The sequence below is a fragment of the Neovison vison genome, chromosome 6, assembly GCF_020171115.1.
Source record: "Neovison vison isolate M4711 chromosome 6, ASM_NN_V1, whole genome shotgun sequence".
Taxonomy (NCBI): domain Eukaryota; kingdom Metazoa; phylum Chordata; class Mammalia; order Carnivora; family Mustelidae; genus Neogale; species Neogale vison.
In genome coordinates, this window is record NC_058096.1 from 147,535,844 (window position 1) to 147,559,401 (window position 23,558).

The 23,558-nt window shown below is 39.8% G+C and overlaps 1 protein-coding gene across 7 annotated transcripts in view; it reads right to left on the reverse strand.

Moving 5' to 3' along the window:
• The window catches only part of THRB (thyroid hormone receptor beta), a 379,016-nt gene that overhangs the window by 26,139 nt on the left and 329,319 nt on the right, over positions 1-23,558 (reverse strand). For all 7 annotated transcript variants that reach the window (XM_044252564.1, XM_044252561.1, XM_044252560.1 and 4 more), the window contains 3 exons: positions 10,811-10,911; positions 5,616-5,763; positions 2,540-2,745 (listed from right to left, as the gene is read on the reverse strand). In XM_044252564.1, the coding sequence (XP_044108499.1) occupies positions 2,540-2,745; positions 5,616-5,763; positions 10,811-10,911 (455 nt within the window). The remainder of the gene's footprint in view (positions 1-2,539; positions 2,746-5,615; positions 5,764-10,810; positions 10,912-23,558) is intronic.

The following is a 23,558-nucleotide window of genomic DNA, read 5'->3' on the forward strand; positions in this document are numbered from 1 at the left end:
TCATCCTGTGCCATACTTTCTTTGTTTTTTTTCTGTAGATGATCAGACTGATGAAAAGCATTAGGAGCCTTTGAGCTAAAGGTGCAGACCTGCTTTTTAACCATTAGCCAATCGTGTCTTCTTTGCTAAGAGATCACAAGACATAAAGAGATATGAATGTATTTTACTGCATAGAGTTTGTTTCTTAGCTTTCAGACACAGCTCATGCCACCTCCTCAGAGAGACCTTTCTGACCACCCTGTTCAGAGAAGGAAAGTCTCTCTCTGTTTCCAAATTTCTATAACTCTGCCCCATCACGATGTTTGTTTTCCTCACTGGACATACCACCACCTGTATTCATCTTGTTTGTTTAATCCTTACTGTTTTTCTCCCTCCACCAGAATAGAGCTGACTTATTCACTTACTGGCACACAGTAGTTGCTCAGTAAATGTCTTTTTTTTTTCTTTAAAATAAAAGAATAGACTTTAGAGTCTGGAAAAACGTGCCCTCGTGACCACTGGAATGAATTTAGTTAGACTAGTATTCATTCTCTTTCTGGAGTAGAGAAAACTGAAGTGTAAAAATCCCTAGAAGTCCAGATGTGCGCCAAATCTTCCACTTTATTTGAAATTCAGCTTTGGTACTAATCAGGCCTGGAACTGGTTTCTACCATGTCCATTTATGGTTGATACATTTGGGGAAAGGCTAGATTTAGGCTTTGGGTAGGCAGGACCCTATCTTGTTATGCCCCAAATATGTTGGATTAGAATTGATCTATCTATTCAGAATTCATGTTTTCTAATTCCTGGCAGATATACCAAAGTAGGCCTGAGGATTCAAGATCAAGAAACTGAAAGACTGCCCCTCCAAAGGGATGTGTCTTTCAAAGGCTCTTTGCGTTTGTGTAGGTGGCCAAGTTGTATAGTGTGGTGTTGAAGTGAATGGAGCCTGGAGCTGGGGTGTATCCATCACCACTCTCATAGCTATGGAGCTCTGCAAGCTTCCTTAACCTCTCTGCCTCAGTTCTCTGCTTGGTAAAAATGAAGATTTTTACCCACTTCTACCTACACTTTTGACATAGGTTAATATGGAAAGCACTCGAAATAGAACCTGGCACTTGATAAGAGCCATATAGGTGTTTTCTAATGTTACTGTTCATAGAGTCCATGAATAGAGTATGTTAGAACCTGTTCTGGACAGCAGTGAAAGTTACTGATAGCAGGTGGATTATGGGACAGCTTTTTCTTTCCAAAAATTTTCTTTAAGGTTGTAATTTTACTGTTTTCATGAAAAAGTTATCTCCTTATAATGTTGATGAAAACTATATCCTTACCATGGTGAAAAAAAAATGTATCTTTATCAGGACAATTATACACTATACCTTTTCAATGAGCTGGGAAGGAATGTTAATGTAACTTGGAGAGACAAATGGACCCACAGAATATCTGCTGCTGGTGCTCATAAAGATTCCACATCATAAACTAAGGGCATGGTCAGTCTCTGAGATGGTCAAACCCCAGCTGCTGGTGGCAGTGTAGGGTAGTCCATCTGGTGAGGTGGGTAGACAGCCTGGACTTCTAGGCCTGGCTGCCACTTTCTAGTAATGTGAAGCTGGGTGAACCAAATAAGGCCTTTGGTTTGGTTTGCATATCTGTGAGATGGGGATAATGATTCGAGCCTAACCAAAAGCATGGTGATGTCCAAAGGAGAAATGAATAGGAAGGACTTTCACAGTGGTTAGTTTTTATAAAAACATCAAACACTCATCTTCCAAGAACCTAGAAAGTCCTGTTTCCTCTATATACCTCTATACATCCCGGCCCACACCCCCACCCCCTAATTCCCCTTGTCTCCCTGGACTCTAGTTCCTTTGTTTTAAGCTCAATATTTTGACTTCTATTGACATAAAATTACAGTTGAGATATGGGACACTTCATTCTAGGGGTTATTTTAAAGGGGATATCTTGGCGTGAGTTTAGGGGACTAACTATATAAATGGGCATCTGGGAGAAGAAATGGGTATAAAAGAGGAAAGCTGGCAGGTAAAGAAGGTTATAATTAGTTGATTTAAGGCTGGCCTTATTAACAGCAAAAGCAAATGGACTATGTCGCCTAAAAAACTGCTTTAGCGGCACCTGGGTGGCTCAGTGGGTTAAGCTGCTGCCTTCGGCTCAGGTCATGATCTCAGGGTCCTGGGATCGAGTCCTGCATCGGGCTCTCTGCTCAGCGGGGAGCCTGCTTCCTCCTCTCTCTCTCTGCCTGCCTCTCTGCCTACTTGTGGTCTCTCTCTGTCAAATAAATAAATAAAATCTTAAAAAAAAAAAAAAAAAACTGCTTTAGAATTTAGTGACTCACAAGCAACAGATGGAAGGAGTGACCCTTGTTCTCAAACAGCCCTGGATTCAAATCCTGACTCTTCAAGTCACTTGACTTCTTGGGACTACTATCAGTGCAACTGGGGGCAGTTGCACCAGCATCTCAGGGTGATGAGGACTGAGCGAACTGAAGGGGAAAATGTGGAGCACACAGCTGATATCTAGCTGTGCCGGGGAGCCTCACCAGGAATTTCCGTTTCTGCTTCCAGTGGCTGCCTTGGGCATTGGTGGCCACGTGGGCTTCAGTGACAGTTTTGATGAGCTCCCACTCCTCGTCTGTGGGCTCCGGCTTGTGCCCAATGGATTTCTGCAGCTCTTCCCGCCGTCTTTTCTCCCGGTTCTCCTCAATCAGCTTCCTCTTCGCCAGCCTCTTGCTGTCATCCAGTACCACTAGGAGGGGAAGAAAGATGAGACGAAATGCAGGGACACGCGTAGACACTTGGCAGACTGCACATGCGCCCTGGACCACCCTTGCACAGATGGCTGAGCAGGTCCTGCAGGGTGGGTCACACTGGGATATTTTCTCTCCTTGGCAGCAAGCTGCCATTGACTAGCTGTGGTCCGACTCGAGATCTAATGCGAACTCCCAATGCCTGGCCAGCTTTTTGAAACAAAGCTCTGAGGGAAGTTGGGCAGTGAGCATCCCACCTCCACAGAAGGTGGGCCTAAAGAAGGAGGAAGCAGAGGGAAGTAAAATCTGTCCTATCCATGGGTTCCCAGATGAGTCTGTATTCAGTCAATATGAGTCTTTAGCCAATTATCTGGATTCATTCCCAGGGTCTCTGTTCCCCTTCTCCTGCCCTCAAATGGCTTAGTAAAAAGAACTTCAGATTAAACAAAAGTTCTGGAACAGTAAACAGGAGGTTAATGATCTCTTCCTCAGATGAAAAGGACCCCAACTCTCTATTAGCTCCCTCAAGAGTCCATTGGAATGAAGCTCGGCCTATCTCAGACTGCCCAGGTACTCACTTTGCTCTAGTCTCTACCTGGTCTACCCTCAACAGTGGTTAAAGAGCCCAGGCTTTGGAATCTAGAAAGAGCTGAGTTTGAATCCTGACACTACCACATTCTAGCTGTGTGACCTCTGGCAAGTTGCTTAGGCTCCTTGAGCTTTCATTAATTCCTGTATAAAACGGGATCAATAATACCCACCTCACAGGGCATTCAAAGTGTTAACGCACTACAGGTGGTCAGTAAATAGAGCCATGACTTTTGCCACTTACGCAAAAGGAACATAAGAAGGACAGAAAACAAGAAACCTCTACTTCTGTGGTTATTTTCCAGAACAAAACCATTTTACCAGACTCTTAGTAACTATCAATGGAATGGAAAGGCTCTGGTTTTATACTACCGAGTCACAGTATTTTAGAACTGGAAAGAACCTTCGGTATTATCTAGCCCAACTCCCTCCTTTCACAGAGGAGGAAGTTGATCCAGAGAAATCATGACTTGCCTAAAGTCACACAGCAAGTTCATGGCAGAGCCAAGGCAAGACCCAGGACTCCTGATTCCAGTTCTACAACATCATTGTCCTAGGGCCATTTCTTGATGAAGGTGTGACCTGGTAGGAAAAGAAAAAAAGCAAACATAGCAGGAGAAAGAGAACCAAAAGTACTCAGCTAATCCACAAACAGAATAATGAAACCCCAGGTCATCTAGGTTGGATTGCATCATCCAAATCAGGTGAACAATGGCAAATGGGGGAAATGTGAATGAGCCCTGTTAGGTCACTTTGGTTTCCCTATTAAAGGGACATGCAGTGGGCTCTACTCATAGCCCCATTTCCCAAGTGCTTCCTTTGTGCCTTTGTGGCATTTGATATCATGCATTATCTAATTTAATCCTGAAAACAACTTGCAAGGTAGGCGATGATTTCACGTAAGGGAAACCAGAGATTAGGTCTGATGGTCACACAGCTAGTAAGTGGCAGATATGGGACTCCAACAGTTTTTCTGATTATAAAGCCTGAGCTCTTAAAATGCCTTGTAGGGTGCATTCAAAATTAATTTCCACCTAGTCGAGATTAACACTGAGCTTTTTTAACTTTATAAACATGCCTTTTTTTAACAATCAAGCAATGAAATGGACATTCAGTAGTAACAGTCCCTTACACCGACACATCTAAATATTTAGTTCTATGTCAATCATTTTCACGTATCCTTATCAGGCATATTGTTGGCAATGGCTGAAAGTCTTTAAAAAATGAAGACAACACACTCAGCCAGAGGTGGGGATTAAGCCAGGATTTCCAGCCTAAAGCTCTCACACAACCCTCCTCCTTTTTAAAGATTCCTCATTCTGTCTTTTTTAATGGGCAAAGCAGGACATTTCACGGATTTTTTTGTTCTAGCTGAGAGAACCCTGTTTATCACATAAATGTGAGCCGTGATGATTTCCTCTTTCCTGAGGAAAATCCTCATTACATTCTTTTCTTCTTTCTTTCCCTTTTTCTTTTCTTTCCTTTTCTTCTTTTTAAACTACAAGTTGGAAACTTCCATTGAGATGCAAAACACTTATACCAACAGAAACCACTCACACTGATTTGACTGGCAAAACGGAGGCCACACATTCTGAATGACACAATTCTTTTTATCAGATTAATTAAAGTGACTGGTGTAAATCCTTTGCACGGTGCGGGAAGAAGAGACTCCAGTGGCTAATCTCACCACCATATGCTGTGGCACTTTGAAAACTGGGTAGGAGGACTGGGGCTTAGAATGTTTTTATGGGCTAAAAATATAACAAACAACCAACGGCAGGATGACTCATACGATAGCACTCGACTTCACATTCTTCAAAAATTACTGAACATGATGTTTTCTGCTAGTGCCCCATCTCCAACAGTGTCCACAAAATAAATTCCTGTCTCTGCTTTTGAAAAACATTAGGACTAGTCCATGAGGCTCTCACCGCACAAGTGTCTTACGTAAAATTACGCCTCGTCAAGGGGGACGGACATGACGGTGCATTCGTAATCTGTCATGAACAGAGTATTGCTAACAGTCCTGCAGATGAGTTAGGGATCATTTAACCACTTCCCCTCCCACGTGGTCTCTTTGAGAGTTGGGAGTTGATAGGGAAGGGGTAGGATGGAAACCACGCAGCAGTGCCAGCGAGTGAGGGGTCTGTGGAAGAGCTAGGTGTCTTCTCTCTGTCCACATGGGTTCCTGCCTTCTTTTCTGTCTGGTTGATCTCCTTGAACCCAATCTTTCCCCAATCAACACTTCTCGAATATGAAACAAAGGAAGAAGATTACTTACAATCTGTTGCCATGCCAACATAGATGCATTTTTTAAAGCGACATTCCTGGCACTGATTTCTGGTAACTTTGTCTATGACACATTTTCCTTCATATTTACAGGAATAGGATGGATGGAGGTTTTTCTGAATGGTTCTTCTAAAGAAACCCTACATGGGAAAGAAAGACCCAAGACAACAGTTTCATATTTTCTAGAAATAAATGGCTCCAGAATTTTGTGTCCAGATAACTGTGATAGATTGTTTTGGACCTTACCTGTGTATAGGCCTGTAGTTCCTACCTATTCACATACAGGACAGTTAGCCCAAACTGAATCTAAAGAATTCTAAATCTGAGATGAAGGAAATGTCTAGGACTACAGACAGAGTCAGTATCTTTTTGGCATTTCGTAAGGAAAAGAGGTTAATGGGAAAAATTTAGTGTTCATTTTTATTTTTTCTACACACTGAGTAATTTAAATAAAGTATATTATTTCATTTCATAGAGTGGCATAATTGTGTTGTTAAAGTAAGCTGTGAAGAACCTTGCTATACTTTGTGCTGGAGAATAAAGGAGCTGGATACTTGTGATACTCTATTAATTAATAGTTTAATTTATTAATTAAATGGATGCATTGAACAACCTTTAGAGATTTAGTTTAGTTCTTGTTTTTGACTCTTGAAAGGACCATGGCCAGCTCAGATAACCCTTGAAACAATAGTACTTGGGGAGTAGAAAATTCCTGACTCTCCACCCAATTCTTCTCACTGTATACTGCATTGGGGTTTTTCCTTTCATAGTATTCTTTCTCTCCAGTGTCGGTCGGCATACACCCTGAGGTTCAGTAGATGTCTTCCTTTCTTAGGCATGGGAGAGGGCCACCATAAAGGCCACTGAGGATGCCATTTAGTCCAGATTTAGGTGACATACACCTTCTCAAAGGTATGTTCTACCAGAACCTTCCTGGACATGGTGCTCCTGTCTTGGCAATGGGGCTTCTGCATTGTAGCACTCATGATAGCAGAGAGCATGCCCTTATTGTAAGAGGCCCATTGCAAAGTGCTTCTATATCCTTCTGTCTCTTTTACAACCTTATGAAGTAGGCACTCGTAATATCTTCACAATAGGTATTAAAAAACTAAGGCTCTGACAGGTTCAATTACTTGCCCCAAATCGTGTGGTAAGTACACTGTGGAATTCAACCTAGAGCTCAGGAGTCAGACCCAAGTCTTATTTACCTAACTGCTTATATAATATGAACTGAATCCAATTTTACTATATTATTTAAATGTTTTTGATGAACAGATTTTAAATAGCACCCCCCCACCTTTGTTCTATCTGTTTTAGTAGACTCGCAAGGGAAAAACAAATGTTGAAGGATACTGTCTACTAAAGCTTAAAGGGACCTCTAACTTTATTACAGAAACAGGGACTGACAGATCAGCTGGCCTAGATTAAGCCCAAATTTGAATGATCCTGTTTAACTTTCCTTGGCTTTGATTATGTACATATACCACTTGCATATTCACTCACCCAGAAGAACTTATAATGAAAAGGTCAAATGTAAGATTTTATATTGGGCAAAGCAGGATGAAATAGAAAAATGACAGCCATGACTGAAACTAGTGGACTTGATTTGGGGGCATCTGTGCAAATCCCTTAACATTTCTATTCAAGTTCTAACAGGAAAACTGCCCCCATTATTTTTTGGGTTTTGTATCCTTAAACACTTACGTCCTTTGGTTTGAATGATTTTCCTATCATGTTCTAAGATTCACTCTGTCACACGTGGGCAGCTCTGCCATGCTGGCTGTCTTTCTCTGGGTATTCAAGGTGGGCACATTCTGTTAGAGCATGAATGACAGAGCATGCCACAGTGCTGAAGGATAAGCTGCCCTGTGAACCTCCCTTCCCTCCCTCTGCTGCCCTCTCTCCAATATACCCTTCCTGGATCATCCCTGCCCAGTGAGCAAAGCAACCTGGAGATTCCTGGTGAGAAGACATGTGTCACAGAGACAGAGAGGAAAGTGGCTGGGTAGCATACCTCCTTCTGGAGGAAGTAAAGTTTCTCTAGAGGTGGCAGCACGAAAGTCCGAGGCATCAGGGAGAATATGTGCTGCTAGGAGGATAGGAAAGTTGTTGGGGAGACCCTTTTCTCACACATACTCTGATGCTGACTTATGTTCTAGAAGGGGGTGTGGAGCATACTGATGAGTCTGACAATGTTAAGGGGAGAATGAGCTGTGGTACACCAGACAATGGGGTAACATTCATTTTCCCAAAAAGGCTACTCTGTGAACTTTTAAATGGAATAAATGAAATAATTTATACTTTGCTTATGTTGAGAAAGGTATTGGGGTACAGGCTTTGCTATTCATAGTATCATCTTTTCTGTGGTTTCTCTCTGATGACTTGGGGGCTTCATGGACCAAATCCCCTTTAAGACGTTGGCTTCCCCTAAGTTATAATAAAAACATATTTGACATATGATGAGGAATCACTTCATATGAGTAAATGTAAAGATGCTAGATCCCTGAATTTTAAAAAGTGACAAAAATTAACTTCTGGAAGTGAATCAAATAGACAATATTTAATATAGTCTACCTACAAAATTCTTTTTAGAGGTGAGCTAACAAAAGACATGTCCTAGGGACTCAATAAGGCCGTATATTTCATTGATGAATTTTTGGTGAGGAAAGGTTTTACTTTTATTGATCAACATCAGACATGTTTCTCTGCATTTGGAGAACTGGATCCACTTCTTACTGGTCTGAGATGATGCTCTGATTAGTGTGATAAATAGCTGAGTGTCAATATTTGGGCAACTGCTTAAAGCTATGAGTCTTTTTTACAAAAATAGTTTGTTGTGGGGAAGTATCAACATTCTTTCTATAAAAGATGCATAAAAACCGACTCATCAAAACAGACCAAACAGCTCCAAAAGGTTTTTGCTGTCTTCAGGGCAAAAATGGGCAAAAAAGATTCTCCCCAGTGTGGGGTAGAATTATTTTCAGAATGTAGGTTTGAATAAACAGTATGTGATGCATAACCTTTTTCATCTTTGGCCACTCCTAAAAACTGTGTTTCATTTGAAAAACTCCGTTGTTTTTTCCAAGATACTTTGTCTTTATATTAAATGCATGATCTGCATAATTACCGTGGGAAAACTGCTTTCTGATTTATGATGGAGGCAATCCTAGAAATAGGATTCTGATATGAGATAAAGGGAAAGAGGCTGAAAAAATCTAGCTTTTTGCTATATGATTTCTTCTTTTAGGTAAACCTTAATTGAATCAGGCCCCAAACATCTTGTGATCTTGGAAAAAGAGGCTAGTGGATTTCTTGATCGTTATGAAGATAGACATGAAGCAGGGACATGGGTTAATAGGCTTGATTGTCCCTTTGCTTAAGTCAGTCACTAATAAGAATGAAGTTCTCTGTCAAGCACATTTGGTCTTTAGAGTCACTTTGGGAGTTGAGTATATTAAATGGAATTTTCATTAGGGTCTCTCCCAGAATTAAGAATTTGCCATTAGGAACTGATTTGAAAGAATCTCAATCTTGCATAATCAGGTAGGCAAAAGCTTTATGAATTGGGGCTAATGTAGAAAAAAGGTCCATTTGAATTACTGAGCTTTCAGAGTGAGAGAGTATATAGAAAGTAATGCAGTGTTATTACTTTCAAATCAAGCCAATAAAACTGCTTTTAAGAGACAGTCTGCAAGGCCCCCAATTAATAAATAGTCAGGACTTACTTTTATTTGCTTCCATTAAACTCCTTAGACATTATTTTCATGGATGTAATAGCAATCTTTGGCACAGTCATTGTTAAAAGGTACAAATTCCAGATCAAAGGGGTCTGGATGAATGAGAGCACACTACAACACATTACAAAAGTCTTGCAGATATAGGGCTTTGGGAACTTAGAAACACCATGATGTGCCCTGATTCCAATGACTCCATTGATTCCATTTCAACACTTCTAGCAGGTTTCCACTAAGTGTTTCCTAATTTCATGCACAAAAACTAGGGAATTTGCACGGAAAGTCTTCCATTAGGGAAATGGCACCTTACCTTGAAACCAAGCTACCATGCTGATTTTGGGGGTTTAGGGTCAAAGGGAGGAAACGGGGGTATTTGGAGGAGGGGAAGAAAGAGGAGGAGGTGAGGTGGGTGACAGAGGAGGGAAGACTGAATCATTTTATATAGTTTAATCCAATCTGTGCTTTAGGGTTTACATCTTGGGATCATTTGGTTTTAAATATAAAAAGTAAATAAAAAATTTCACTTGATCTTAGCCAAAAGGCTGAGAAGTGATAAAAAAGTAAATAAAACATTTAACAAGTAAACATTTAAGAAGTTTTTCCCCTGGCTTACTATACTTCCTCATTTATAAAACATTAGCCGAACGCTGGATCTAGCACTGGGTTGAGCTTTATTTATTTTTATAGTAGACTGTATTTTCTAGGTTAGGTTGTTGGACCAAAAGATATTTGCCGGGAAGCTCATCTTAATTTTGATGATGAAGAGTGTAAGTAGGCGAATTTAGGCTCACTTTCGGGAAGTGAACTGTTGATCACGGGTGTATTCTTGTCAAGTGTCTCCTGTAGATGGGTCTGTAGAACATAAAATTAGCTGATGGATGCCCAGAATTTACTTACTCACTGAAGGCTGTGCAGAAAGCCAATTTGGATAATTTCAGAACGTAATTGAATCTAAGTAACCTCAAAGATATCCTCTAATGGAACCCTTATAAGTGAGCACATTAAAAAATAGCAAAAATGAGCATATTTACTCAGATTAATAGCATGTGGTAGAGTACATTCTGTCTCCTCAACCACTGGAGATAAAACAGGAGGAGAAACGGTTATTTCTTGGGATAATATATTATAAAATATCTATGCATTTTTAAATTCACAGTGAAAATATTAACTTCTTTTCATCTTATTAGTTCTCTCCCTGACTTAAAAGCCAGACATTAAACTCATGCAAATTCATTTAGTTATTGTTGATTTAGGAAAAAAAAATAAATTCCATTCTTAAACATGTCAAAAATGGAGGAGGACAGCCACACAAAGGTCCTGGATGATCACAGGCTGTGAGTGTTGGAATCTGGTTCTAATTTGAACTTAAACTTCATGTTGTATTCTAGTGGAATCCTGGGGGAGACACTAGAACTGGGCTGAGCTTGGAGCTCACTGGTCCCAGGGCAATTACCTTGCAGCCTTCACACGTGATGCAGCGGTAGTGGTACCCGGTGGCTTTGTCACCACACACTACACATAGCTCGTCCTTGTCTAAATAACTGGGGATGTACCCTGTGAAGAAGGAAAAAAGAGGAATGTGAGCAGAAAATATCACACTAAAGTCAAAGACACATCGTAGGTTGGTGGAGGATAAAAGGAGGCCAGGAGGTAAGGCACGTGAGGGAAGAGGCAGGACCAAATTGTTTTATACACTTTAATCCAATTTTTGCTTTAGGGTTTCCATCTTGTGATCATTTAGTTTTAAATATCAAAGGTAAATAAAATACATAACAAGAAAAATTTGAAGTTTTCCCCTGACTTCATATTCTTCCTCCATATCTTATACTTATCTGCTACCTTCTGTCACACATACAGAGTTGGATAGTAGGCCCAAGATTTCAGAATGCCTTAGAAATGGGTGTGATCATTCTTACTGTGCAGGTAGGAATACATCTGAAGGCTGCTGAAGCCAATGAATGATGGAGAGAGGCCAAGATTTGAGACATCTGGAGTGCTTAGGTTCTGGAGAACAAAATCTCTTTTGCAAGCCTTATTTCAGAACTTTTTCTTAGAAGACTGGATCCACTTTGGAATCAAGGCACCATGCAATAAAATCAGAAAACTTTGTACAGCTTGGAGACCATCAAGTACTTCTGAGGCGAACAGGCTTTCAGAGTTTTGCTTGGTCTTCCTGAGGGTCACACTGGAAATTCAAGCAGAGATCTTCTAACCAGATCTCCTAACTTCCAGTATAAGCAATGCTTGTCATTTTCTAAAAACAGACAATTAACTTTAAGTAGAATGAACAAAGCCATCTAAAATTTTTTTTTTCAAACTTGTGCTGTTATGACATAAAACCCAAGAATTCTGGGTGATGTGAAATAATGATGGGTCTATTTATTAAGAAAAAAGTCCAACTATAATAACTCTCTTTGTTAGTACTATTGGTTTCTTAGTTTAAATTCCTTGGCCCAGAAAACTAAAGTTTAAAAACAAAACAGAAGCAGCCTACTTCCCACTGGTCTTTGCCTCTTCCCCTTCACTTGTAGAAAATGCCCAAACACAAAACTGATTCTAAAGGGCAAATTCAGTTTCATATGCTATCAGTGGTTTACTACTGAAGCATGGGTCTTTATATATATATATATTTGAAGCACGTGTCTTTAAATGAGTGCAGAAATCAAAACAAGGTCTGCTTTGCTGGGATGTGGAGAAGGGAAAGGCTGAGAAAACAAAATCATTCCTTTCCCTGACCATGGCTCCCTATGAAGTTCTTTGACATGGTAAACTCTTACTGGTTTCAATACAGATTAGCCATGTTGAAATGACAGATGACTTGCTGTATGCTTTACCATGACATTTTCACAGATCTTTTATTAAACTAGGTCACAGAAGGCTTACATTTCAGAAAAAAAATTCACAAAGAAAACAGAAGAAAATGAGTCCTTTTCACAGTTTCTTAGAAATTACTTCGCTCAGACTTTATTTTAGAAAAATGGCCTCTCATGGGAGGGAGACGGATGACTTCAGAGTGAGATTTGGTAATGTACAGGATTATCTTCTTAAATATCACAGCTTTTCTTAGTTTACTTTTACATCCTGCAAACCATGAGTCATCTGTTGAATTCACTTCAAGAGTTTCAAAACTTCCATCAAACATTTTTAAAAAGAGGATTTGGGGAGGGATCTGGAGAGAAAAAAAGGGGACTGGAATGATTTGTGTGTTTATTCAATCATTCATCTATTCAAAAATTCAGAAAATATTTATTTAGCATGTACTATGCACTTAGCACTGTGCTTGGTGCTGAGAATATAAAAACAAGGAAGGCATGGCTTCTTCCCTTGGTAAGTACATGTGTAGGAAATAGAGATCTTGTATTTCCAGTCCTGGTCATTCCTCAACAAGAGAAGAAAGGGTGAAGGTGAAGTAAAGAACATGAGAGATGCTGAACATCACCACAAGGAAATGCAAAGCCCAAACCACAATGAGACACCCCTTAACATCCTCTAGGATGGTTATAATAAAAATGGCAGACAATAATAAAAGTTGGTAAGCATATTGAGAAATCTGAACCTTTATATATTGCTGGTGGGAATGTAAAATGTGCCTTGGAAAATAGTTTGGCAGTCCCTCAAAAGGTTAAACATAAATTTACATGTGACCCAGCAATTCCACTCCTAGGTGTGTTCCCAAGAGGACTGAAAATATGTGTCTACACACAGAACTGTACATGAATGTTCAAAGCAGCATTATTTATAACATCCAAAGGATGAAAACAACCCAAATGCCCATCAAATGATAGATAACAAAAGGCAGTACATTCATACAATTGAATATTATACAGCTATGAGAAGGAATGAGGTAACAACACATGCTACAACATAGATGAACCTTTAAGAAATGAAAACATTATGTTAAAAGAAAGAAGCCAGACATGAAAGGCCACATATTGTGTGATTTCATTTCTATGAAATGTCTAGAATAGGTAAATTCATAGAGAAAGAAATTAGATTAGTAGATGACACGGCCTGGAGGGAGGGGGCAATGGGGTGTAACGGCTAATGGGTACAAAGTTTCTTTTCATGGTGATGAAAATGTTCTGAAATTGTATAGTGTTGATGGTTGCACAACTCTGAACATACTAAAACCACTGAATGAAAAACCATTTTTCATGGATATGTTTTGTACACTTTCAGTGTGTGAGGTCCATGGTATGTGGAATATATTTCAATAAAGCTGTTCTTACAAAAACAAAACAATGAAGGGAATAAAAGAGAATGGTTCCATTTGACAAACATTCATATGGGTATACTATGCCAGGCAATGTGCTAAGGATCTAAAGATGGTTAATTTTTTGGGGCACCTAGGTTGTTCAGTCAGTTAGGCATCTGCCTTTGGCTCAGGTCATGATCCTGGGGTTCTGGGATTGAGCCCTACATCGGGCTCCCTGCTCAGCGAGGAGCCTGCTTCTCCCTCTGCCTGCTGCTCCCTCTGCTTGTGTTCCCTCTCTCGCTGTGTCTCTCTCTGTCAAATAAATAAATAAAATCTTTAAAAAAAAGATGGCTAATTTTGCATTCTTGGGGAAGCTTTCAGTGTAGTGAAAAAAGACAGTAACAGATCTTCTGCACACAATATAGGTATAGGCCCTGGGATAGGTCTATATCCAGAATTACAAAGGGGAACCCTTTGAGAAGACGTCCTGTTCAGGTAATACAGTTCATTATAGAAAATATAAATGACATAAATGAACAAAAAGCAGCTTTTCCTGTCAACTCTCCACCACAGAGATAACCACTGTAGCATTTTGGTGTTTCTTAATCTTGGATTAGTATGTGTGACAGTGTGTGCATAGGTGTTTATGTGTAGCATTGAAACACAGACTTACAAAACACAAAGTAACTTTTAAGCAATGAAGTAACCTAATTATTAAAATACACACCTTTCTAGTAAAGGTGGATGGAATACATATATCCATGTCAGGAAAACTATCTCTTGAACTCTTATGTAGAGCTTATGTATAGTTGATCAGAGTGAGGAGTTTTCAGTTCTTGGTATCAGGTACACACAGCAGAGATAAGGGAGAGAGAGATAAGGGCACTTCCTTCTCATATTCAGGAACCAATTGCAACATAGTTGGACACTGTATTGCTTATGGGACATGACTTGGGAAGGCCAGAGAATATTAACCAGAGTTAAGACAGATTCAGGTCCCTCACCATTTTTCACTCTATCTCATGACTTGCCTGCTCTCACCAGTGATGTTGGCAGTAAGATACTGAAAATTTCCTCCTCCTGTAGTCAACAATTTACATAGATGTTTGAATTGTTTGACCTTTAGGTTCTTGTGAACCCTGGAATCCAATGGTAATTCAATCTGTGAGTGGAATAGGCTCCTTCCATTTTCTGACTGCTAGTCTGGTGGGTGGTTTGATTTGTTCTCCTTTTTCTCCTAGATAACCTTCTTGGTGGTTAGATGAATAGGCAATTTCTTATGTCTTTAGTGAAATTATTATGACTTTTACAGAAACATCTACTTAAGTTGGTTACAGTTGCTTATATGGTCATACAAGTATACCCCACCCATACCTTCCTTTTCTCTAAAATAATCAGAACTATCTTATTTACCCAAACAGTCACCACAGGCAATGATACATCAATTATCATGCCTAAGTCCATTATTCATCATTAAATAACATCCATCAAGGAGTAACATCCTACACATAATTAATAGGTAGGTGAAGATTCTCTTAAGATTGATGAATCTATTTGACATTATCACATGCTAACTAGTTCTCCCAGAGAACTTAACCATTTCTTGCTCTTCTAGTTTCTGTGTCCCCATCTTTTACTTTTCTCATGGTTACAAATGAGCCATATGCTGGCTAAATATGCCCTGCTAAGCAAAATGCATGTATAACACTAGTTTTGTTACCAGGAAGGGACACTAAATGAATGTCAGTATTTGGTTCTGTCTAGAAACAAACATGAGAAATACAACTCTGGAAGCCACACTGCTCATCTGAGAATTGCATCTGCAAATTATCCCAAGTGACTGTTGGGGAAACATGGTTAATAACACCCCAGAAAACAATTAAGTCCCCTGTCAGTATGTGATAATCCAAGGGTGATATGTTTTTGCCAGCACTTACATGCTCAGATATCTTGTTTTTTAGACCAATAAACGATGCTGCCACTTTTATCAAGCATATTTTTATGCAAACAAACTCCATTTGTTTGTTCAACAAGTACTTGGAGATTATTTTTTTTTATTTGACACTTGGCAATGTCTGCTTAATTTCCAAGTATTATCCTGCAGGTGAGATAGGACGACATGGTCAAATATTGCTAACATTTCCCCGTCTTATTTGTTAACAGCTTCATTAAGATATAATTTACATAACATACAATTCAATAGCTTTTTCTATTCACAGAGTTGTGAAATTCTCACCACAATCAATTTTAGAACATTTTAATCATCCCCCAAAGAAACCCAATGCCTTTAGAAGTCACTTTTCTTCCTTCTGGCCCTTTCACCCCCTCTACCCTAAGCAACCACTGATCTATGTTTCTACAGATTTGCCTATTCTAGATATTTCTAGAATGAAATTATGTATTTTTTGGTCTCTTGTGACTGGCTTTTAACTTAGCATAGTGTTTTCAAGGTTTATTCATGTTGTAGCTTAACATTACTTTTAAAATTGACTCTCAGAGGGACTTGGTATGTAGAAGGGGAAAGTTGTGTATATTTACACCAGGAATCATGCAACAGGCAGTAAACTGGTTTCTTGGTTTGCATTAGATTCAAGCCTTTCCCATATATGAATAAAATCAGAAGGCTGTCTAGTTTAATTCTCTTGAGCGAATTACAACATCATCTCAGGTCCCAGGAGAAGAAGTACTGGCACCTCTTGTCACCTTGGCAAATACACAATGCTTAGGGATCAGCTCAGGCAGATCAATCTTGATGGTAGATGTAAAGTACAAGGTGCTGCCTAGGAAGGTAAATCTAGCAGAAGGGAAAGGAGCTGAGTTCAGGGACCATTTCCAATCTGGCTGATCTTACCTTCAGTATAGGACCCCTTGCCAAGCAAAACTATCTAAAGGGAGTAGTGGTTATCACTGATGGTCAGAAATACTTTGGGCAGTTCAGAGAGGTCCATGTTGCTGATTCGTCTTGCAGAACTATCAATTTAGAGCCATCAAAGAATCCTGAGTAGTTTGGGTCAGGATATCAGATGAGACTGTATATCAATACCCTTAAGAAAGTTAAATACTTAGTATGTTTAGTCATTCTTTCAGTTTTATATTGAACTTTCTCAATTCTTACGATTTAAGTCCTCCTCCCCCACTAGCATCTTCTTTCCTTGTATATGTAAAAAATCCCGAATGGCTCATCTCTTAGCCTTTTCCCAACACACTAATGCTGATTTCTTTTACACTTAATTCTTAGTATTATGTACCAAGTTTTGCATCATATTAACTGTAACTCTCTGAGAAACACTGTATTAACCCACCCACCCATCCAGGCAGCCATTTATTTAACAAACATGCATGGCCCTAGTGTGTAAGACACTAGGTACAAACCTGAAACTGCATTAACTTTAAAGGTATTTTGCATTGCTGTCTGCAGATTCCCAGAAGAGCTGCCCCAGAGGCTCCCATTTCACCAAACCTTTCCTCAGAACAGGAGCCATCTTTCCATGTCCCTACTACCTCATGGAATCACTGAGCATCTTTGCTTTCCACATTGTCCCCTGGCTGGCTAGCCCTTGCTTCCGGGGGATAGATGACATGGAGTCCTAAGTCTCCCAACTCTAAAACACTGGGAATGCGGGAGGACAAGGGAAACAGAAAGAGCACTAGATCAGAGGTATTAATTCAGAAAAGGAGAGAGGACATGATGACAAGGGACTCTGGATTTCTACCATCTGGAGGTCTTAGGGCAGAAAAGGGGGGCAAAGCAAGTTTCAGACTATTTTTTTGGACTCGGAAACTCCTGAAACTAAGATATATTCATTTTTAGGCCCAAGTCTGGACATAATTCAGTTTCCTGCACAAGTCACTAGCTAAACTTCCTTGTCCTTGTCCTTGTAGATCCAAGTTCTTAGTAGCTGACATAACCTTTCAGTCCATAATTAGAACTAAAACTCTTGAAGATGCAAATCACTAGGAAAGGGAATAGATTGGCATAATGGGTTTCAGTCAAAATTTTAATCAAAGGGGCAAATACACTGGCAGTCCACAGTGTTTCAATTGCAGAGTGTTTAAAAATCTCAGCCAGCTTTTAAAACTGGGACATTTCAGGTGAAATCCAGATTTCCTGCTTCATGTGAAAAATCAGAAGACTTGGCAATAGTGAGTGCAAATTCTCACAGGGTGACAATCAACTGAACTGAGAAGGGCTGCACATCTCCTAAGAAAGAGACATACTTTCGAATTTACTACAGTCTCTACCACTTCCTATTGTGACCCAACTCTACAGCTAATTGTCACTTGTCATTTATGTTTGTTTATGCTTGCATTATGTCTTTTTATAAGTAAAGAAATATTTCACAGATTTTTAATTTTTGTCAAATGTAATTCAAGGAAAAGGAAAGACAATAAATTTCTTTATGAAAGTTAAAAATGTTTTTTTATCATGTAACATACATACAATATGTGTGCTGGTTGAAAAGTTTAAATTAAGCAGTCCTTATTAAACAACTGTGGCTCTCTCTGATTCCTATCAGCTCTCTGGCACTTGTAGGCATTGGGTTTTAGAACTCTGATAATGAGGTCTTTTCCCATTTTAAAAGAAGAGATGGGTCGGAAAGCAGGAAATTAAAGTGTATTAGAAGAGTGCGGAATGGAGGGGGACAGAAAGGGTCACCAGAAATGGGTACTAGTTGCCTCTCTTTTTGCCCCGAGAGTCAGCTTATGGCATTAGGCTTATACAGAGGTTCCCACAGTTATCTCAGATCCTGCGTGTTTGAGAAAAAAATGGGTGCCTTTTCTTTATCTGAAAATCCATTCAGAATGAGATTTAGGGTTATAGCTCTAAAAATATGGACTGTCAGGCCTTCTTCCCTTGATGAAGGGAAGGAACATTCCCATTTGTCATCAGGACAGCATCATGGTTGTTAAAAGTCCTATTGTTGTGTGTGCAGATATACCCTGCACCTGTTTTTGAAGCCAGGGCCAGTTGGGAGTCGGGGTGTTGGAGAGAATGTGGTGATGGTTAAATAGAAGAAGATGGTGGGTTCTGAGCTGAGTAAGTGACCTGAGGTGATACGGGCTGAGAATGGCAGGGCACATACTGGGATATGGCTGGCAGTAGCTGGTAGCTAGAAAAAGCATCACTAGTTCAGGGGAGTATGGCAGAGGGAGGGGCACATGGAGAAATTGGCCAAGATTTCTGGAAAAGAGAGTATGGGCAGAAGTACAAAGCCAGAATCAAAATTTCCCTTTAGGGCAGGGAAGCCAGAATCTTCCCTGTGGGTAAAGAAGAGTTGGTGGTGTTAGTGTTTGATCTAACAGGGCATGGAAAAGGGTTTGGAATTTTAAAGAGGAGCATCATTGTGGGTGTGGAGGGCAGGGTATCACAGCTACGAAGTGACTGGAATTCAAAGAAGGTTTTGTGAAGGGGGTGACCATGGAGAGAAGAGGACAGCACAATACAGCAGGAAGTATCTACAGATGGGGGGTGGGGCGGCCACTCAAAAGCACACATCTCCCGCCGAACAGGACACATCTCCCGCCGAACAGGAAGTTCTCTAAAGCAGCTAGTACAGTACAGAGGGAGTGGAATGAGGGTGGTACCAAGGACAGCGCACGGAAGTGCGGCCTTCATGAGGGTCTGGAAAAGGAAGAATACAGACACTAAGTGAGCACTGGTTCTTAGTATGAGTACAAGAAGATAGGGGTCATAAAAGCTAGACTAGAACAGATGGTAGAGTGGGAAGCAACAGGACCTCAGACTCAAGGCACCTGGATACCGAGTGCTAAGAAAAAAAGCTTTGAGTTTGTGGGAAAGTATTTACTCATCAAGGGATGCAAGGTGGCGGATATAACCCCACATGCAAGAAATAAACGGCACCAACAGTCCTTCACAAGCCTGGCAATCATCTGACTTCAGGTTCTCGTCATGCCTTGGACTACTGACATTAGCTTTCATTGTGAGGAATGATAGCGGTTGCTCTAGGATAAGGTGAGTGAATCCAGTGAAATTTCTGGAGGATGTGCCTTTGAAAAGGCAGGTACCTAACCCTTGTCAAGAAAAGGACAGAAAAGTTAACTCATGCTTTTGTCTGTGCTTGGACAAGGTTTGCAAGCTACAACTGTTCCCTACTTTGCTTCCAGTTCTAGATACTGAGAGGACACACTTTTACTTAACTTTTTTAGCAGCAAATGCATTTTGTGTTTTAAAAAAAATGGTTCTGTTGTTTTCTGGAGTGATATTATCTCTTAATAGTACATGGGTGGCAGTGTCTAATTTGAAATCCTAACCTTACGCCAGAATCCCTACAATTACATAAGCATTATAGAAGAATCTTCAGTTGCATGAACTTCTCAAGTATTATATTTTAAAGACATAATGTCTACAACACTATGTGGATTGGATAGACTAATCGTATGTGTTTAAATTAAACACACATTCAACTAGAGGGGGAGAGAAGGGACGGGGAGAGAGGGGCAGAAGGAGAAAGAATGAGGGGGGGAGAAGTAAAGGGAAAGTGGGAGGGCAGGTGAGACAAAGAGGAAGAAGAGGGGCAAGAAGGGAAAGAGAGGGAAAAGTTGAGAAAAGAAATGGAAAGAGTGTGCAATCATCTCATCCTTAGGTGTGTGGCTGGAAGTGATTGTGTGGTTGGGAGACTCATGAATCTTACCCCATTTTTTGGGTTTCTTTCCTGCCTGCCTCTCCAGAGACTAAGTGTGAATCTAGGGCTTAAGGGTACCTGTTTCTCGGAACATTTTTTTTTTCTGAGCAGACTTTGGAACTGTCCCATTTCCAACTCTAGTGTATAGCATCTGTTCTCTGACTTTGAAAGAGGCTGAGGAAATTCTGATTAGAGATCATATTTCTTTGGGGCTTTACTCTTTTTTTTAATCCAGTCATCTTGATGTGGGTCACTTCAAACATCGCTCACCTTACCATTTAATTTCCATTTCTAATGTCTACACGATTATTCACATACATTGGATTCCTGTCCCTGAGACAGAGGGGCAGCTGAAGACAGAGTCAGAAAGGACAGTTTGAGGTGCAGTTCCTGCTCTGGTTATTAATATTTCTCTCTGCACCACCAATAATGCAGCTTTAGAACAAGAACATGTGCTATCAAAACCCAAACTGAAGAGGACCCCATCTCCTTGATCTGGACTCAGAAAAACAGGAATTTCTTATTCTCTTGGACATGATAACCAGCTCTGATGCAAACGCACTACAGACTTTTTGGATGTGCAATTCCTGTAAAGATGGTGCATCGGAGGTCAAGCCAAGAATCCCATGATGGGGTCGCACAGGACAGACACTCCAGGGAATGATTCTATTTAAAGAGACCCAGAGGCTGACTGGCAAAGCCACCTGCAGGGAAGCCAGTCTTAAGCTGTTGGGGGACTTTGGAATGTGACTGGAATTTTTTATGGAAACGGCTAGCAACCCCCTCTCTCTCCCCGCAAAGAAAAGAAACGTATTGAAAAAGATACCGACTTTTAACTATGTGGCAACTATGGTCACAAAGGAGAAGACACAACACACTGGTTGCTGATTCCCTCTGCCTCCAGCTGATTTCCAAACACTTCCCTTCCTCCTGAGCTAGGGGCTAAGGTGAACTGATCAGAACTGGCTGTGATAGCTGATTTTCATATAACAAATCAAGGTGAGGTTACTTGAAAGGCATAAACATAAGGAGCTTGTATCTGAGTGATGCTAGGGCTCTTTTTATTTGTCTCTAACTTTTAAAAGTTAAAAATGTGTTTTTCTCATCTTCTATATGAAAAAAAAAAAAAGACAGACATTACATTCTGCATTTCACCTTCCCTCAAAGTGAAAATGATACTGGCTCTGTACCCCACCCTAATTCTTGAAGTTTTAGCTTAAATTCGGTTCAATGAACTGAATTCTGACTCTTCGTTCATGCCCTCCATGCTTCAGGAGCTTGCTAATATTTCTCCCTCCTGGCTACAAACATAAAAACACACAAAAACAGGGCACCTGGGTGGCTCAGTGGGTTAAAGCCTCTGCCTTTGGCTCAGGTCATGATTCCAGGGTCCTGGGATCAAGCCCCACATCGCCCCCCCCCCCCCCCCCCCCCCCCCCCCCGCCGCTTGCCTCTCTGTCTCCTTGTGATCTCTATCTGTCAAATAAATAAATAAAATCTTTAAAAAAAAAACCATACCAAAACAATACAAAGAGGACTCAAAGTCATTCTAAAGACTACTGTTAAGATAACTAGTCTTGACATTGGGTTCTATAGTCTTCCTTTATTTCATCTATGTGTACTTACAGTACATTTTTTTTACAAGATTACGATCATTTTCTATACACTAGAAAATTCCAATTAAAGGCTAGAGAATAAGCCATCCTTAAGGAAAAAAAATTGTCAAAGTTAAGACAGCTGTGTTATTGAAGAGTTTAAAGCCCTACAGTGACAGCAACAGACCCAGATGAAACAATGATGAATTTCATGAAAATAGATAAAAATCCAATCGAAATAATGAGGCCTGCCCCACTGAACACCTGTTTATAGTCTTAATTTTGCCTTAAGAAGATACTACTGATGTCCTCCAACAACAACAAAAATCAATAATGGATCAATATGGATAAACGTGTTGGGTACGACCTTTTGTCCTAAGAGACAGTTAACAGCTGGGTTTAGTTTTACTGGGATTTACTTAAAGACTTGTAACAGTAAATAATGGCGCATTTAAGAATATTTGCCTGCTTTGATTTAGTGAGTTTGGCAGGTGGCCCTGGCCTTTCAATGGCATATGGCTTTGGGAAATTACATCAATATATGCATATAATGTGTCTTAGCCTCTAGTTCAAGCGTCAAATTAATTAGCAAAGAATCTCTGTTTTAACGTTTTAGGAGCAAATATTCTCCAGCACTGCTTGAAGAAAATATCATGAAAAAACAAAAGAAAAAAAAAGTAAAAGAGCCTGAAAAGTTTTGCAGGAATTTTTAAGAATAGCAGAATACCCCAAATAGAGAGATAGGCATGAGTATTATCTTGCGATCCCATAACACCATGAGAGGCGTGTCCGGACGTGTCTAATGAAGCAATGTTAACTTCTTCTTTTCAAAGATAATTACTTTTAAGTGTAATACTAAATAGAAATAGAAAGCACACATTCGGTCTATCTCAGATGTTCCCTTTAGGGGATTTCTGTGGTGTGCCCTTTGTAATAAATGAGAGAAATTCTGATATCCTTCAAGAGGACGTGAAACTAAATGAAAATGCGACTAAGTACTCTGAATATGTGTTCTGCTGTAATTCCGTTCATACTTCATATTTGGAAGGTGGAGAACAGCACAGAAAATCCAAACACAGTCTACAGTAACAACTAAACTAGAGTTTCACTTTGAGGGTTTTGTGGGGTTTTTTTGTTTGTTTTTGTTTTTGTTTTTTTTTATTTTGATGTCAAAACAGGCAGCTCTTAAATACAGAGCCACATTAAGAAGAGCAAATGATAATTTTTATAGGAACCATAATCAACCAAGCCATATTCTGTTTTAAGATAATTTTACAGAGAAATTCACCTTTGAGGATCCATGGACATCATATTTTTGCAAATTATAGAAATCTGTAAATTTGGTTTCCTATGCAATATCCTGTAGATCGTACACAGAAAAAAACAGTTTCTGGCATATTCAAGAATAGAATAGAATTTAAGCTATTTCCAAAATATCTGGCAGATGCTACTAAGTTCCCTGAATACCACCTGCTTGCTTCTCTTGTTTTATTTTTTGATATAGAAGAAATGTTCCATTGATAGAAAATTACACAGCATTGTAAAGCCACAGTGTCTGTTAAAATAAATGGATATTGCACTTGTTTCCACTGTGGATATTTTGAACGATACTTCTCATTTCCTAAAGAGTTCATTTGACACGATTCCAGACACGCAAAACTCTAGGGACGAAATGGCAATAGAAAGCACATTAGTTCCTTTTTGAGTTTTATATTCTTACAGCTTAATATACTCACAAGTAGATTGTTTACAGTTTGCAGGGATCAG